Raw genomic sequence first — 15102 nt, 5'->3', positions numbered from 1 at the left:
CTTAGCAATGTGAAATTGCAATGTCTATGTTTTGAAAGTAAATGATTCACAAGGAGCTCAAGGAGCTGAAAACAATTGCATTGTTGTCTTTAGGGGAGAGGAAAGTGAAGAGGTGTTAAAGTAACTTGATTTATTTATGACCTACAGCTTCACAGAACACTCATGATTCCTAGCAATTCATTCGGTAGAACAGTGGCTGAGGGAAGAAAGCACAGTAGTGTGTTCCAAGGAAATAAATGGAAACCATTACACATAATGACGTGTGCATTCATAGAATTGTAGAATCTTACAGCATTGAAATATACTGTTTTGGCCCACCGCATCCATACCAATTATTATGTCTATCTATGCTAATCCCATTTGCCCAAGTTAGTCTGTATCCATCCCCTCCAAGTAACATTTCAAATGACTTTAAGTGTTGTAATTTTTTCTGTCTTCACCATCTTTTCACGCATTTTATTCCAGATATTCACCACCATTTGTGTGAAAAACATATCCCTCAGACCACCTTTGAATTGAACTAGTTATTTCTAGTTCTAGACTCCCTTACCCTGAGAAAAAAAAGGGTTTTGATGGTTTGTTATGTCCCTGACACTCATAAGTTTCTAATCCTTAGCCTCTTGTGTTCCAGTAAGGATAAACTGAGCCCATCCTATCTCTCCTCATAACAACAGCTCTGCATTCTAGGTAATGTTATTGCATTTCTCTTGTACTGCCTCAGTGTACTGATGTGATGAAATGATCTGTATAAATGGAATGCAAAACATTTTTTTTTCATTTTACCTCAGTGCATGTGACAATAACAAACCAATTTACTAATTTACCTCCTGGGGACATTAGGAATAACTTTATGATATTTTTAGTACACTTAATTTAGGGTCAGTGCCTCAATTCTGAATTTGATTTAATTGTTTATTGACCTCTTTGTTTCCAGGTGATGCGCTGGACAGATCATGTCTGAGGTACAAGGAACTGTTGAGTTCTCAGTTGAGCTGCACAAGTTCTACAATGTGGATCTCTTTCAGCGAGGGTGAGATTCTGTACTTACTAGTTTGTAAATGCTTCCCAAGAATTCTGAAAGCAAATACTGTTATCTTCTGTTATTTTAAAACTGAACTGGAGTACCTGACTTAATGAATCATTTTCTTTATTGGGCCCAGCTTTAATGACCTCAAGTGACATAAAGTGGGCATGGACATGTGGAGATTAAAATCTATCCTGTCAGGGAGGTCCAACCCCAGTGTCTCTATTGACTAGATGGGCAGTAGTGTGCAGAGAGACACTGGATGACCTTTACAGTGGTAGTTAAGAAAGCTTATGGGGTGTTAGCTTTCATAAGTCGAGGGATAGAGTTTAAGAGTCGTGAGGTAATGATGCAGCTCTATAAAACTCTGGTTAGGCCACACTTGGAGTACTGTGTCCAGTTCTGGTCGCCTCACTATAGGAAGGATGTGGAAGCATTGGAAAGGGTACAGAGCAGATTTACCAGGATGCTGCCTGGTTTAGAGAGTATGCATTATGATCAGAGATTAAGTGAGCTAGGGCATTACTCTTTGAAGAGAAGGAGGATGAGAGGAGACATGATAGAGGTGTACAAGATAATAAGAGCAATAGATAGAATGGACAGTCAGCGTCTCTTCCCCAGGGCACCACTGCTCAATACAAGAGGACATGGCTTTAAGGTAAGGGGTAGGAAGTTCAAGGGGGATATTAGAGGAAAAATTTTTACTCAGAGAGTGGTTGGTGCATGGAATGCACGGCCTGAGTCAGTAGTGGAGGTAGATACACTAGTGAAATTTAAGAGAATACTAGACAGGTATATGAAGTAATTTAAGGTGGGGGGGGGGTTATATGGGAGGCAGGATTTAAGGGTCGGCACAAAATTGTGGGCCGAAGGGCTTGTACTGTGCTGTACTATTCTATGTTCTATTAAATATTCGAATAGGGTCTAATGACATCATCACCTTGACGTATTCTATATGCTTAGTGCAAGGTGAGTGGAGAAGCTTTGATGGTTTTCCAATGCGGCCATACCACTGGGAGTTTTCTTGTGTTCCACTAGCAGATTTAAAGAATAAACAATTTTATTGAAAGGTTTCCTTTATGGCATAAGGAACAGAAATGCTGCCAGAACCCATACTCCTGCTGGATCTTATTACCCTCAAATGCTGTTGTTGTCTCCTGTTGCCAGAAATCCCTTCCTTTTGCCAGCTAAAGTGTGGATTAAGTTGAGCCTCCACGCTCCCAAGCTATGCACATTTAATTCTTGTGCATCATATTCGTCCTTCATATTAAAATTGTGAGTTGATTTAGTCTCAACTTTGAGCTAAGATAACCAGAGACTACTTCATCGAGTTCTAATATGAAATATGATGAAAAGTGACTCTTAGGTGATGTGATATATACTATGAGAGGCAGGTAAAGTAGTTTCTGTTTCACATTTGGAAGATGTTGCCTAACCGCTGAGTGTTTCCAGCATTGTCTATTTTTATTGCAGTTATTTTTAGTTTTCAGGATGCAAAGATGGTTGTTTCGGTCTGAAATACGACAAAAGACGAATGGAATTTGTGATGAAAGTGTTTATGGTGAGACTGAGATAACTGATTTTTAGGATGTTTTCAAGCAGTGGGCAATAAAGGAAAAGAGTCCAGCTCATTTAGACAGTGGAGGCAAGTTATTTGGGGAGGATGTCAACAGTAAATGTGACAAAAGTTGCAGATAAATCAAAAACAATGCAAGAGTATTGTGGATTACAATTAAGGTCAGGGAGAGTGCTGTTTCTGGCTTTGATCTAGGGTGTTTAGAGCTGAGTACAGGGATTGGACCATGACTGATGCTTCAAGCATGGATTTGTGCAAAAATAGGCTTGAAATTGATCAAGGTCCTTGGAGAGGAAATATATCTTGGGTTTAAGCTAACAGTTTTCAAGAATGGGAGGTGAAATATATGTGGAAGAGACAATTGATGGTATATTTAAAAGGAGATATAACAGGAGATCAATTTTTAATTTAAACTCACAAATCAAATGGGATGAGCACCTGCAGTAATAGTCAAACTATCCATCGGCGTAACAAACCTATACCTGGTAGTTATTTTAAGGTAGCACTTTGGCAAACACACATCAACAATTTTGAGAATGGACTGAGTATGGTAACAAGGAAATATAGCAAAGCTGAGCTAATGGAAGTGAAAACACTCCCGTGGTTAGTGTAATGTTTTATACAAAGGAAGATCGTTGTGATTGTCAGTGGTCCAACACAGGAATCATTGTGGAAGTTACTGATGACAGTCCCCCAGCCCTAACCATCTTCAGTTGCTTTGTCAATAACTTTCCTTCCCTCGTAAAGTTAGAAGTGGAGAATTTGATTGATGTTTGTGCAATGTGCAGCTCCAAGGCAAATGGAGTAGCCCATGTCTCTAGATGAGTAAAATTTGTGGTTACAAAGTGACAGGCAATGACCACCTCCACAAGAGAATGTCCCCATCCATCCTTGGCATTCTAGCACACCACTATCAATATCCTGCAAGTTACTACTGACCAGAAATGCACCAACCATATTAAAAACTTTAGTCACAGGAGCAAATCAGAGGCTAGGCATCCTGTAACAAGTGAATCATGATACTCCAAGACCTGTCCACCATTCACAAGGCTAAAGTCAGGAGCATAATGGAATACACATAATTTGGATGAGTAGAGAAGCAGCAACTTTCAAGAAGTTTGACACAATCCAAGTTAAAAAGATTGCTTGATAGGTTCTCCATCAAGGCACACTAACCTCCATCACAGGAACACTGCAGCTGTATTGTGCATGCTCTCCAGAATTTCTTGCAGTTAATTGTGTAGGCAACTCCAGCAGAACTTCGCTGACCTGTGATTTCTACCACCAAGGAGAGTGAGGGGAGAAGGTGCATGTGAACTCTGCCACCTGCGTCTTCCCCTCCAATTTATGCATCATCCTGACTTGGAAATATTATTACCATTATGTTACCACATCTGGTCAAACTTGCTTTTAAATAGCACTGTGGTGTTTCTTCACCAGAAGACTTGCATCAGTTAGGAGACTTAGAGTCATATAGTACAGAAGCAGTCCCTTTGGCCATTGTCTGCATGAACTATCAATTGGCCTTTTACGCTAATGCTACATTAACCTCATTTTAATTTTCCCACATTCTCATCAGCTCCCCTAGAATCTAACACTTACCTGCACAATTTACAGTTGTGAAGTAACCTACTGGCCCCATCTCTGGGAGCACCTGGAGAAAATCCACATTGTCACAGGGACAACATGCAAAGTCCACACAATGAATACCCAAGGTAAGGATTGAACCTTCGTCCCTGGCACAATGATACACTGACTCACTATCACTTTGTCAAGGGCAATTGGAATGGGCAATAGATGCTAGTCATACCCAAGTCTGAAAATGTATTAAAAAAAGCAAAAGCATAAGAGTTGGTTTGTTGGAATCCCACAACTAGTTGGAGGATATAATTAAGTCTTGGCTGTCATGAAGTTCAATTGTATTGCATCATTTTGAAAGATTTATGTGACTTGTTTTAATTATCAATGGAATTTGACAGTATCCAGTTTCAGCATGCTCCATATCAGGAAAATAAAACCAGGCATGTCTTGTCATGTGTCCCCTTTGCAATCCTGTTGCTAAGATGGCATCTGAACTGTAAGGCTTTACCAGGCTTTAGGGCATCTTGTTGAAACCCGAACCATTGTGTTCTGTCCATAAGACTGTGTAAGACATGGTCCCACCCCCTTCCTGGGAAACCTGCAAGTTAAGTAAAATCAGCTTTATTTTCAGTATGAATGAATTCCTGGAACAGCATTATAGACAGAATGGATCAATTCCTCCTAATGTAATTACAACTTCATAAAAATATTAATACTGCAGCAAGATCATTGGTGTATTGACAACATAACAAAGAGCCACTTATAAATGTTAATGGCTAGTGTCTTCCAACTGCCCTCTTTAGTGATTGCGTAGCATTTTTGCTTCTGTGTCAGGTAATCACAATTCAAGTCTCAGTCCAGGGCCTTAACCAGAGACTTGACATAATGGTGGAGTACTCTAGGAGGGATGCATTGAAAGGATTTATATAAGAACCTAAACCAATGCATCTTTTGCATGTTCAGATAGCTGTAATAGATCCTTTGACTACTTGAGAAAGACTGGGGGAGGTATAATCTCAGCATATGGTTCAATGTCCAATCTAACACCAACAATGCATTTGTTTTATTACTCTGCATGTCGGCATTGCTGTGTTTCCCTGTATAACAATGATTGCACATCAAAAGTAACTTATCAGCTGTGAAACACCTTGGGATGATATGAGTACTTGGAAAGCTTTTTTTAATGTTCCTTCTTTCTTTTGAACCTGGAAATATGAAACGGCTGTAAAATTTCTAAGAGTTACAGTCTGTTTTAATGAATTCCTAAAAGTAGGCTTGATTTCTTTTACCCACAAACCTACTGTACATGTGTTTATTATGAATACTTTTCCACTGTGGGACTGTTCAGCTGCACATGAAGCATAAAATATTGAAGTAGTATTGCAGTGAAATTGTAGGAAACGTGTATATTTTAAACTTAGTTGAAAATACTAATCAGTAGCTCCTTGATAGCTCATTGAGTTCATTCGGTGAGGAACTGAGCCAGCAGGTTCCCACCTTCCATTGTTGGCTTTCTAAACAAGATCAGTGGAAGGGATCAGGATTACTAAGGACCTCAGTTCCAGTTCTGTATTTCACACTGATTTCTTTTCTTATGATGAATTCTGGATCTAAAAAAACATCTACAAACTCACTTTTAGATGAAAAGCTGTGGTGTATGGGTTAAAACCGTGTTTCCCAACTTTTTTTAGCCCCACCCTGCCCCTTAAAGAAGTTTCATATTTGCCAATGCCCCCCTAAAACACCATCATGCATGCCAATTCCCCTGTTAGGCACAATATACTTTCCGGCACCCCCATAGTGTAAAAACATGTCTACTGTTGTGTATGTGGCCGGGTTACACAACAAAGCTATAAATAAAAACGATGGAGATGGGAGCTAAATTACAGGGTTCTTTACTGACTGAAACTGAACTGAACACACACGTACAGATCAATATGCGCCAAATAGCGCATGCAACGACGTGTTATTACAACATAAAGTAGTCCCATAATATACAGTAGGCTATATGGTACACTCCTCCCCTTTTATTTTAATAGTGTATCACCTGGGTCACTACGCTAAACAAATATGTGTACCCTTAACATAAAACGCCTACCAATTGTTTACTTAGTAAGTTAATAATATCAAATTATAACAAATTAACATAATAATAATAATAATTATAACTCAAGGGTCTGGGGGGAATCTGCCCAATGTGCCATACTTCTCTAGATGATGGTTATGTACCAGTGGTAACAGAAGAAATAAGTGAAGCTGTAGCAAAATTAGTCATATTTCACAAGAGGTGTGATGCATTTTTCGTAGCTTTGGTTTCCAAAAGAAGTGGTTAGTGATCTGCTGTCTCTGCTAGTTATTCAAAAGTCAGGGCCATCCAATGATAACTCACAGAAAGATCAGTACTTTATCAGTAATCTTTCACCATTTGATGAAGCAGTTGATCGAAATCCTGTTGTTTGTTCCATTGTTCTTAAGCTGCTGTTAAAGTACAGTTTTGCTGATATTAAGGATTACTTGCAGTGCTATCTGTCTGAAGTTTAAAAAAAAACAAATCTTGGTCAAGAAAATGAGACTGAACTCTATGCACTGTTTCTGAATTGTTTGGAGGATCCTATGTGTGAAAAATCCCAGTTGTGCACAGTGCAAGAAAAGATTGCGTACCTAGCTCAAGAGGGAGGATTCCTTCAGATGCGCATTCAGCACGAGTGTGAAAATGCAACAACAGAAAACTTACAGTTTGTTGCCAGAATTCGCCTCTGCTCTGATGCTGTTTCCCAACTTCTTTGTGCAAAACAAGACACATTGGCTGAGGATTCAGAATATGTACGTGAAAAAGAAACTTCCCTGCAAAGGATGAAGTGTATGATTCTCAATGGAGGAAATCATTGGTTCAAGATTTACCTTGTGCGAAAGCTGTTTTGTTTGAATGGAATTGATTTTGTCTAAGAGCTTTTAAGGGATGACCAATTTTCATGGATCTTTCCCAAGGAAATTGTTCAGGAGAAGATGGAGATGCTGGTCTTTTCGGAGATTTAAGCTTATTGAGAGTTTGCAGATCTTCCATTATCTGTTCATTTGTTAACAAATAATTTAACTGCCGGCTGGTGGTGCAGTGAGATCAGCACCGGGCTCGAGAATGGAGGTTCCTGAGTTTGATCCAGTGACAGACCGCTCCCGAGCGTGCTCTTCATCCGTGCCAGGTTGATGTTGACCTCGTAAAAAAAAAACACTGCCACCTCCAGTTTAAATTCTCATGTTGAACATTGTACAGGATCAAATACCCAAACCCAAACCCAAACTGCGCTGGTGCAGGTTTTCGTCTTTTGTCTGTAATTGGAACAGGATCATTAGGTTTCCTAGTCATCATTGGCTTTACCATCATAGAATCTCCTGTGAGTTCCATTGGTAGCCTCTCATTCTCAATCAACTTTTTCTTTCTTCTAACAATCTTTTTATCTTCAAATTCCTTCACTGCTGCTTTCTTCTCTTTAATATAATTCCTTTCCACTTGTCTGTCTCCAGTTGCAGGAAAAGCTCTGCATTTCGTATCCTTCCCTTGTATTGTTGATCTAATTTCTTCATCCTTTTCTGATACTCCTGTAAAATGCCTTCCTGTAACTGCTGTACCTGTCATTTGGGAGATGTCAATTTCTCCTGGTACATCTGCTCTTTTACTTCCAGGTAGTCTTCATCATCCTGCTTATTGGCAATATCTGTCTCCCTTGTATCCTCTGTATCTTCATCCGAGTCATGGCCACGGATACTGCATTCGTCCTCACCATTGACGCTGTCTAGCTCCTCCTCCTCGTTGTAATAGTTGACAATGTGTGAGAGGAGAGCTGCGGACATCTTCCCCGCCAAGCTGCCCTTCATTGTTGACACATCTGGTGCCTTGATGGTGTGCCAATCCAACTGGATTTTCCTGAGCCATTCACGTCCCAGCAAAGGTGGTCCTCCCTTTTTCAGTACATAGAGGATCATTTGCTGTGTTTTACCTCCGTGGGTCACTCACTTTACCTTCTTTCTTTATTAATCTTTTTATTGATTTAAAAGGAACATAAATACAAACAAGAGGAGAATTATCTCAAATATATATATATATATATATCAATAACAGTACAAACCGAGATTAAGATAGACATTATGAAAATCATATATATTGTTAAGCTAGTACAAAATATATAATAAAAAACAGAATACAGCCATTCTCCTCTTATCTGTTCATGAAGAGGAAAGAAAAATCATTGAATTTTAAATGAAGAAAAATAACAACTACACAATACATAAAAAAGAAACAAAAAAAGGGACTGGGCAGTCAACTTTGAGGATATGACCAAAAAAAAGAAAGACTTTCTGATCAAATCTAAAACTTCAAAAAAACATTGGAAGAGTGGTAAGTCAAATTAGATGAAAATATTGGATGAAAGGTCGTCAGATTTGCTCAAATTTAAAGGATGTATCAAATGTCTGACTTCTTATTTTCTCTAAACTTAAACAGGACATAATGGAGGAGAGCCAATAAAAGACCGTAGGTGGATTAGAATCCTTCCACTTCAATAAAATGGCTCTCCTAGCCATAAAGGTCAAAAAGGCTATCATACGTTGAGCAGAAACAGGAATATTTCCTGCTTCCAATGGGATAATCCCCAAAATTGCTGTAAGCAAATTAGGTTGTAGATCCAGATCCAAGACTTTTGATAGCATTTTAAAAACATCTCTCCAAAAGTTATCTAGCTTTATGCAAAACCAATACATATGAGTTAAGGTGACCACCTCAATATTACATCTGTCACAAATAGGATTGATATTGGAAAAAATATGCGTCAGTTTATCCTTTGACATATGGGCCTGCACTGTCACTTTAATTTTGCCTTCAGGGTGCACTTTCTGTCCTGTGTACGTCTTTAACAGTAGTTTAGTTCGTTTCAGAGGTAACAGTTGTTTGTAGTTGTGTACAAAGATCACTGATAAAGCTGAGCCTGTATCCAACTCCATTTTCAGTCTCACGCCTCGCTCTGCCTTGGCTCGTACCTTGCACTCTTCTTCCGAGTGTTGTTATCAATTAAAACACGGTGTTCCGATACGATGTAGGTTCATCAACCTTGTCGCCAATTCGTTGTGTATGTGGCCAAGTTACACCTCAAAGGTATAAATAAAAATGCTGGAGAGGGGAGCTAAATTACAGGGTTCCTTACTGACTGAAACCGAACTGAACACACATGTACAAATCAATACGCACCTAATAGCGCATGCAACGATGTGTTACTACAACATAAAGTAGTCCCATAATATATAGTAGCCTATATGGTACATCTACCATATGCTAATATGAGAAAAATTATTCTACTTTGAATCTTTATTTGTCTTTAAACCTAGCTTACTCAGTACTTGTGTGCTAAACAGCAGCTTTGACAGTGTGATCCTTGATGGTTTTTAGCAAGAGTTGAAATATCTGTTTCAAGTGGTGACAGCAAAATCCTTAAGCCCCCATGCATAGCAATGACCAAGCAGTTTCTGCTTTATGTGCGATGTGGTTCACTGCACTGTGGCCTCTTTTTACAAGGAAGGAGGATGAAAAAGCAATAAAGAGCAGCATGGCTCTTCTTCAAAGACCAGGAAACTTGGTACGAAATTGTAGCCTCATACCACAAAAACTGACATTTTAGAAAAGCATTTTTGCTTCTTCATCATTCATTGATGATTGTTCTTAACCTTTTAAGAAAGATTTTTTTCATAAACTTTTCATTGTTGATAAACCATACATATGCCATTAGCAATGCCTCATTGTCTTGCACAATTCAGTTGAATCCTAACTTCTGTTTTTGTTGCTCTGTGCATAGTCGATACTCAGTGCCTTCACTCATTTCATCAATACAAGGAGCTGCAGGGTTATTTCTCAGAGGAATTGATTTTAAAATACTGGTATCCATTTTGAGCACAGTGGTGAGCACTTCTGATACAGCAGGCATTATTAATCTTTCACCAATATTATGAGATTTTCCACACTTTACTATTTTGAGACCACTATCAAAATCATTTTTAACTTTATTGGTAAACGGCTTGAGTGTGCAATGCTTTTTAAATACTTCTTTCATCTTCTGGAACTGAGTAATACCATAAGAAGCTTTTTCAGGGCGTCTTTTATGAAAGTAATCCTGCAATCTTGATGGTTTCATGGCTTCATTAGACAGTCGAGTGTAACAAATAAGAGAAATGGGCCATCACTGATCTGACAGGAACAGAATAAAACCGTACTCCAGGTATGTAACATTGTATTAACACATTTTCTGTAGTTTCCTTTTCATAGCAGGATTAGAATTCAAGGCTTCACTGCCTTCAGACTCATAGAGAAAATACTGTGTGTATTTATCCATCGTTAACAGGGCTAAATTAAAATAAAAAAATTAACACAAACTGGGAATGCCAATTGGATGTTGACAACAGCAGCAAGTTGACATGGATGGAACGATGGTAGCAGCACACAAAGGAACATTGAGGTGAAGATGAAGACTATCACGACAGTGATAACTATGCTGACAAGGATTCATATTTGACAAGCTACCTTTACACTATTCCTATTAACGTGATTGACGTTAGGTCTCATAATCCCCAAAGGTGGTTCTTCATCGCCATTTGAAACTGAGGTCACTTTAAGCACCTCAGGAGGAATCCTTGGGGTTGGCAGGTTCACGGATAGGCTCGGTTTCTCTGTTGGTTCCAGCCAGCACTACATTGTTGCATGACCTGTTTTCTGTAGATCTGTAGAGAAAGTTGAGAGGGTTTACTTGACTTATCCACTGTTAAATTGCGTGAACTCTTTCCATGCTGCGAGTCAAGGGGAACTGTTGGGCAACCTGGTTGCTATCCCCAATTATTGGTATCCCCAATAATGCCTGTTTGGTTGGTAAGGTCAGATGAGATTGCTGAGTTTCAGATGTGTTGTGACGGCAAGTGCTCACGCCTGCAGAGTTATGGTTCTACTTGTGTTCCAGTCGCTCAACCTTGTTTTTTCAGGAAGAGCCTGCCTTACTATCAGTCAGTCAGGTTTAATGCCTCAAATTAGGGTACTGCTTACCACTGCCCCCCCAAGAATCTAGAATGCCCCCCGATGACTTCTATTTACCTTAATGTTCCCTCAAGACATGTATCCACCCCCATTTGGAATCACTGGGTTAGAACATAAAACATTCAGCTTAGGAAGCGGCCCTTCAATCCACAATGTCTACACCAAATTAAACTAAATCCCTCTTGCCTGAACATGATTATTATCCCTGCATTCCTACATGTTCTTGCATCCATCTAATCCCACTATACTGTCTGCTTCCACCATTGCCATGGCAGCCCATTTCAGCCACCTACCATACGGTGTCAAAGAAAGCCTGCCCTGGACATCTCCCTTAAACTACCCCTCTCACTTTAAATGCATGCCCTCTGGTTCTGGACACTTCTACTGTAGGAGGAAGATTTTGAATGCCTACCCTACCCATGCCTCTCTTAAATTTAATAGATGTTCCTATGATAATTGTGTTCAAATGATCAATTTACTCAAACAGAAAAAAATAGATTATCGCAATTTTTGCAGTGATAAATGTCTGTTCATGTCCAAAATCAAGTTGGAAGTAAAAAAAAGTAGAATTCTTCACTTAAGGAATTGGTACTGTGATTTAATGAGATATACTCCCTTCCTAAGAATTTATAACTTGACTAGTGTTTCTCACACACTTCCGCTTGCTAGACAAGAGAGAGCAATGGCATTTGTTTGCTGACCCATCAGAAATGATTCTGGGCTGTTAAAAGCAAATCTGCAAATCAAAGTCAGAGAAGTCGAGGAATGGAGCAGGATGGTGTGTACTCAAGTGTGGGGATGGGATACCATTTTTATCGGCTGGTTGCAAATGGCACGAGAGGTCATACTTTGGTGATACTGCATGAGGTTCAGAAAGAGTTTGGGTGCTTTTTGGCAGATGGCAAACAGCACGGGGCCAATAAAAAGAACGGAGGTTTATGTGGAGCGGCCACTATTGGAGCAGTTATTGTGTGACTGGGGAATGATTACAGTTGTCTGGCTTTGGCTCAACAGGGTCTATTTGAGAACAGGCTTGGGCAAGCACAGCTGGAGTTTCTAAGTAAATAAGTAATAAAGTTTCTTAGTTTTTTTTCAGTTAGAACATGGCTATTACACTCAAAAGGTAGTGGTATGTTCCTTGTTTGAGGTGTGGAAAATGTGAGAGATCTCCAGTCTCTTGGAAAGCTACATCTGCATGAAATGCATTGAGCTTCAACTCCTTAGAGACTGTGTTAACAAACTGGCATGGTTGTTTTGGTAACATATGAAATTAAATCCTTAGAAAGAAGTGACATAGAATTGGAAGATGTAGAAACCTTGTGGATAGAGTTAAGAAACTACAAGGGTAAAAAGACCCTGATGGGAGTTTTATACAAGCCTCCAAACAGTAGCCAGATGTGGGCTGGAAATTACAACGGGAGGCAGAAAAGGCATGTCAAAATGGAATGTTGCGATAATCATGGGGGATTTCAATAGGCAGGAAAGGCAGGTTGGTGCTGGATCCCAAGAGAAGGAATTTGTAGAATGCCTATGAGATGGCTTTTTAGAGCAGCTTGTGGTTGAACCCACTAGGGGAACAGCAATTCTGGTTATGTACTGACCCAGATTTCATTAGGAAGCTAAGGTAAAGGAACCTTTAGGACACCATGATCATAATATGATAGAAATCACCCTTAGTGAGAAGGGGAAGCTAAAATTGGATATATCGGTATTAGAGTGGAGTAAAGAGAATTATAGAGGCATGAGAAAGGAACTGGCCAAAGGTGTTTGGAAGGCAACCTCTAGCAGGGATGGTGGTAGAACAGCAATGGCTGGTGCTTCTTGGAGAAATTCAGAAAGTGCAGGAAGGATATATCACAAAGATGAAGTATTCTGAAGGGAGGATGGGTCAGCCATGGCTGACAGGGGAAGTCAAAGACAATATAAAAGCTAAAGAGAGGCATGTAATATAGCAAAAAATAGTGTGAAGGTAGAGGTTTGGGAAACTTTTAAAAATCAACAAAAGGCAATAAAAAAGCCATAAGGAGAGAAAGGATGAAATAAGGAGATAAGTTAGCTAATAATATAAAAGAGGATACAAAAAAATTCAGGTTCTGTATATAAGGAGTAAAAGAGAGGTGAGAGTGGATATCAGACTGCTGGAAAATGATGCTGGAGAGGAAGTAATGGGGGATAAAGAAATGGCTGAGGACCTTAATAAGTATCTTCACTGTGGAAGTCACTGTCACAATGCCAAAAGTATGAGTGTCAATGGGTAGAAATGAGTGTCAATGTTATTACTAAGGGGAAGATGCTTGGGAAACTGACAAAAATGATGGTAGGTAAGTCACCTGGCCCAGATGGACTACACCCCAGGGTTCTGAAAGAGTTAGCCGAAGAGATTATGGAGGCATTAGTAATGATCTTTCAAGAATCACTAGCTTCTTGATGGTTCCTGAGGACAAGAAAATTGCAAATGGCACCGCTCTTCAAGAAGGGAGGGAGACAGAAGAAAGGAAATTATTGGCAAGTTAACCTGATTTCAGTGATTGGAAATATGTTGGAGTCTATTATTAAGAATGAGGGATTGGAGCAGGGGGCAGGGATTCAGAAAGGGTGCAGAGGAGAGTTACAAGGATGTTGCCTGGATTGGGGGAGCATGCCTCATAGGTTGAGTGAACTCGGCCTTTTCTCCTTGGAGCGACAGGGGATGAGAGGTGACCTGATAGAGGTGTACAAGATAATGAGATGCGCTGTACGTGTGGATAGTCAGAGGCTTTTTCCCAGGGCTGAAATGGCTAGCACGAGAGGGCGTAGTTTTAAGGTGCTTGGAAGTAGGTACAGAGGAGATGTCAGGGGTAATTTTTTTTACACAGAGAGTGGTGACTGCGTGGAATGGGCTGCCAGCAGTGCGGTGGAGGCAGGAATGATAGGGTTCTTTAAGGGACCCTCTTAAACCTGGATAGGTACATAGAACTTAGAAAAATAGAGGGCTATTGGTAAGCCTAGGTAGTTCTAAGGTAAGGACACGTTCGGCACAGCTTTGTGGGCTGAAGGGCTTGTATTGTGGTGTAGGTTTTCTATGTTTCTATGTTTCTATGATGAAGTTTTGGGGTACTTGGAGGCACTTGATAAAATAGGCCAAAGTCAGCATGGTTTTCTAAAGGGGAAATCTTGACTGACAAATCTGTTGGAATTTGTTGAGGACATAACAAGCATGATAGACCAAAGAGAGTCAGTGGATTTTCAGAAAGCCTTGGACAAGATGCCCACATGAGGCTGATAAACAAAATAAGAGTCAATGGTATTTTGGGAAAGATACTAGATGGTTAGAAGATTGGCTGACTGGCAGGAAGCAAAGAGAGGGAACAAAGGGGGACTGTGGAGGAAAATATTGCAAGCTAAAGATTTTGATAGACAAAGGGTTAATACTGGCTTTTGAATATGGAAACTAGTTTGCAGCTTAGTTTGTAAGAGATCTGGCCTTGATTTTTAGCTGAGCCAAGTTTTAGAATAAATACTTCCAGTTGCTTATCTTGTAAGAATTAGCCTCAAGGATATGAGACAAACTGTCTGTTCATATAAAGTTATACACATGACTGAATTTTTAATTTTTGGCTGTTGCTATGGCTAGTCTACCACAAGAGAACTGCATGTGAACCTAGCTTAGCTTTTGCAATTCACATGGTTAATCGAACACCCTTTGATTTTCGATCGATTTGTACATGTATAAAAGGAACTATGCTATCTGTACAATTTGACGTTCGACACTAACTGCTAGTGGTTCCACTCCCCATGATATTGTGAATAAAGGTCTCTTTACTTTGAAGTCTATGTCTAATTTACTTGTGACCAATTTTAATCAAATTTCCTTAG

At 39.6% G+C, this 15102-nt stretch overlaps 1 protein-coding gene across 1 annotated transcript in view; it reads left to right on the top strand.

Annotated features, from left to right (window-relative positions):
• Positions 1-15102, top strand: part of fam135b (family with sequence similarity 135 member B) — a 386005-nt gene that overhangs the window by 97590 nt on the left and 273313 nt on the right. The window contains exon 2 of the mRNA XM_063058308.1: positions 935-1030. Within this exon, the coding sequence (XP_062914378.1) occupies positions 954-1030 (77 nt within the window). The 5' untranslated portion in view covers positions 935-953. The remainder of the gene's footprint in view (positions 1-934; positions 1031-15102) is intronic.

The sequence above is a fragment of the Mobula hypostoma genome, chromosome 1, assembly GCF_963921235.1.
Source record: "Mobula hypostoma chromosome 1, sMobHyp1.1, whole genome shotgun sequence".
Taxonomy (NCBI): Eukaryota; Metazoa; Chordata; class Chondrichthyes; order Myliobatiformes; family Myliobatidae; genus Mobula; species Mobula hypostoma.
The sequence above is the reverse complement of the archived record's forward strand: the minus strand, read 5'-3'. Positions and strand labels throughout refer to the sequence as shown.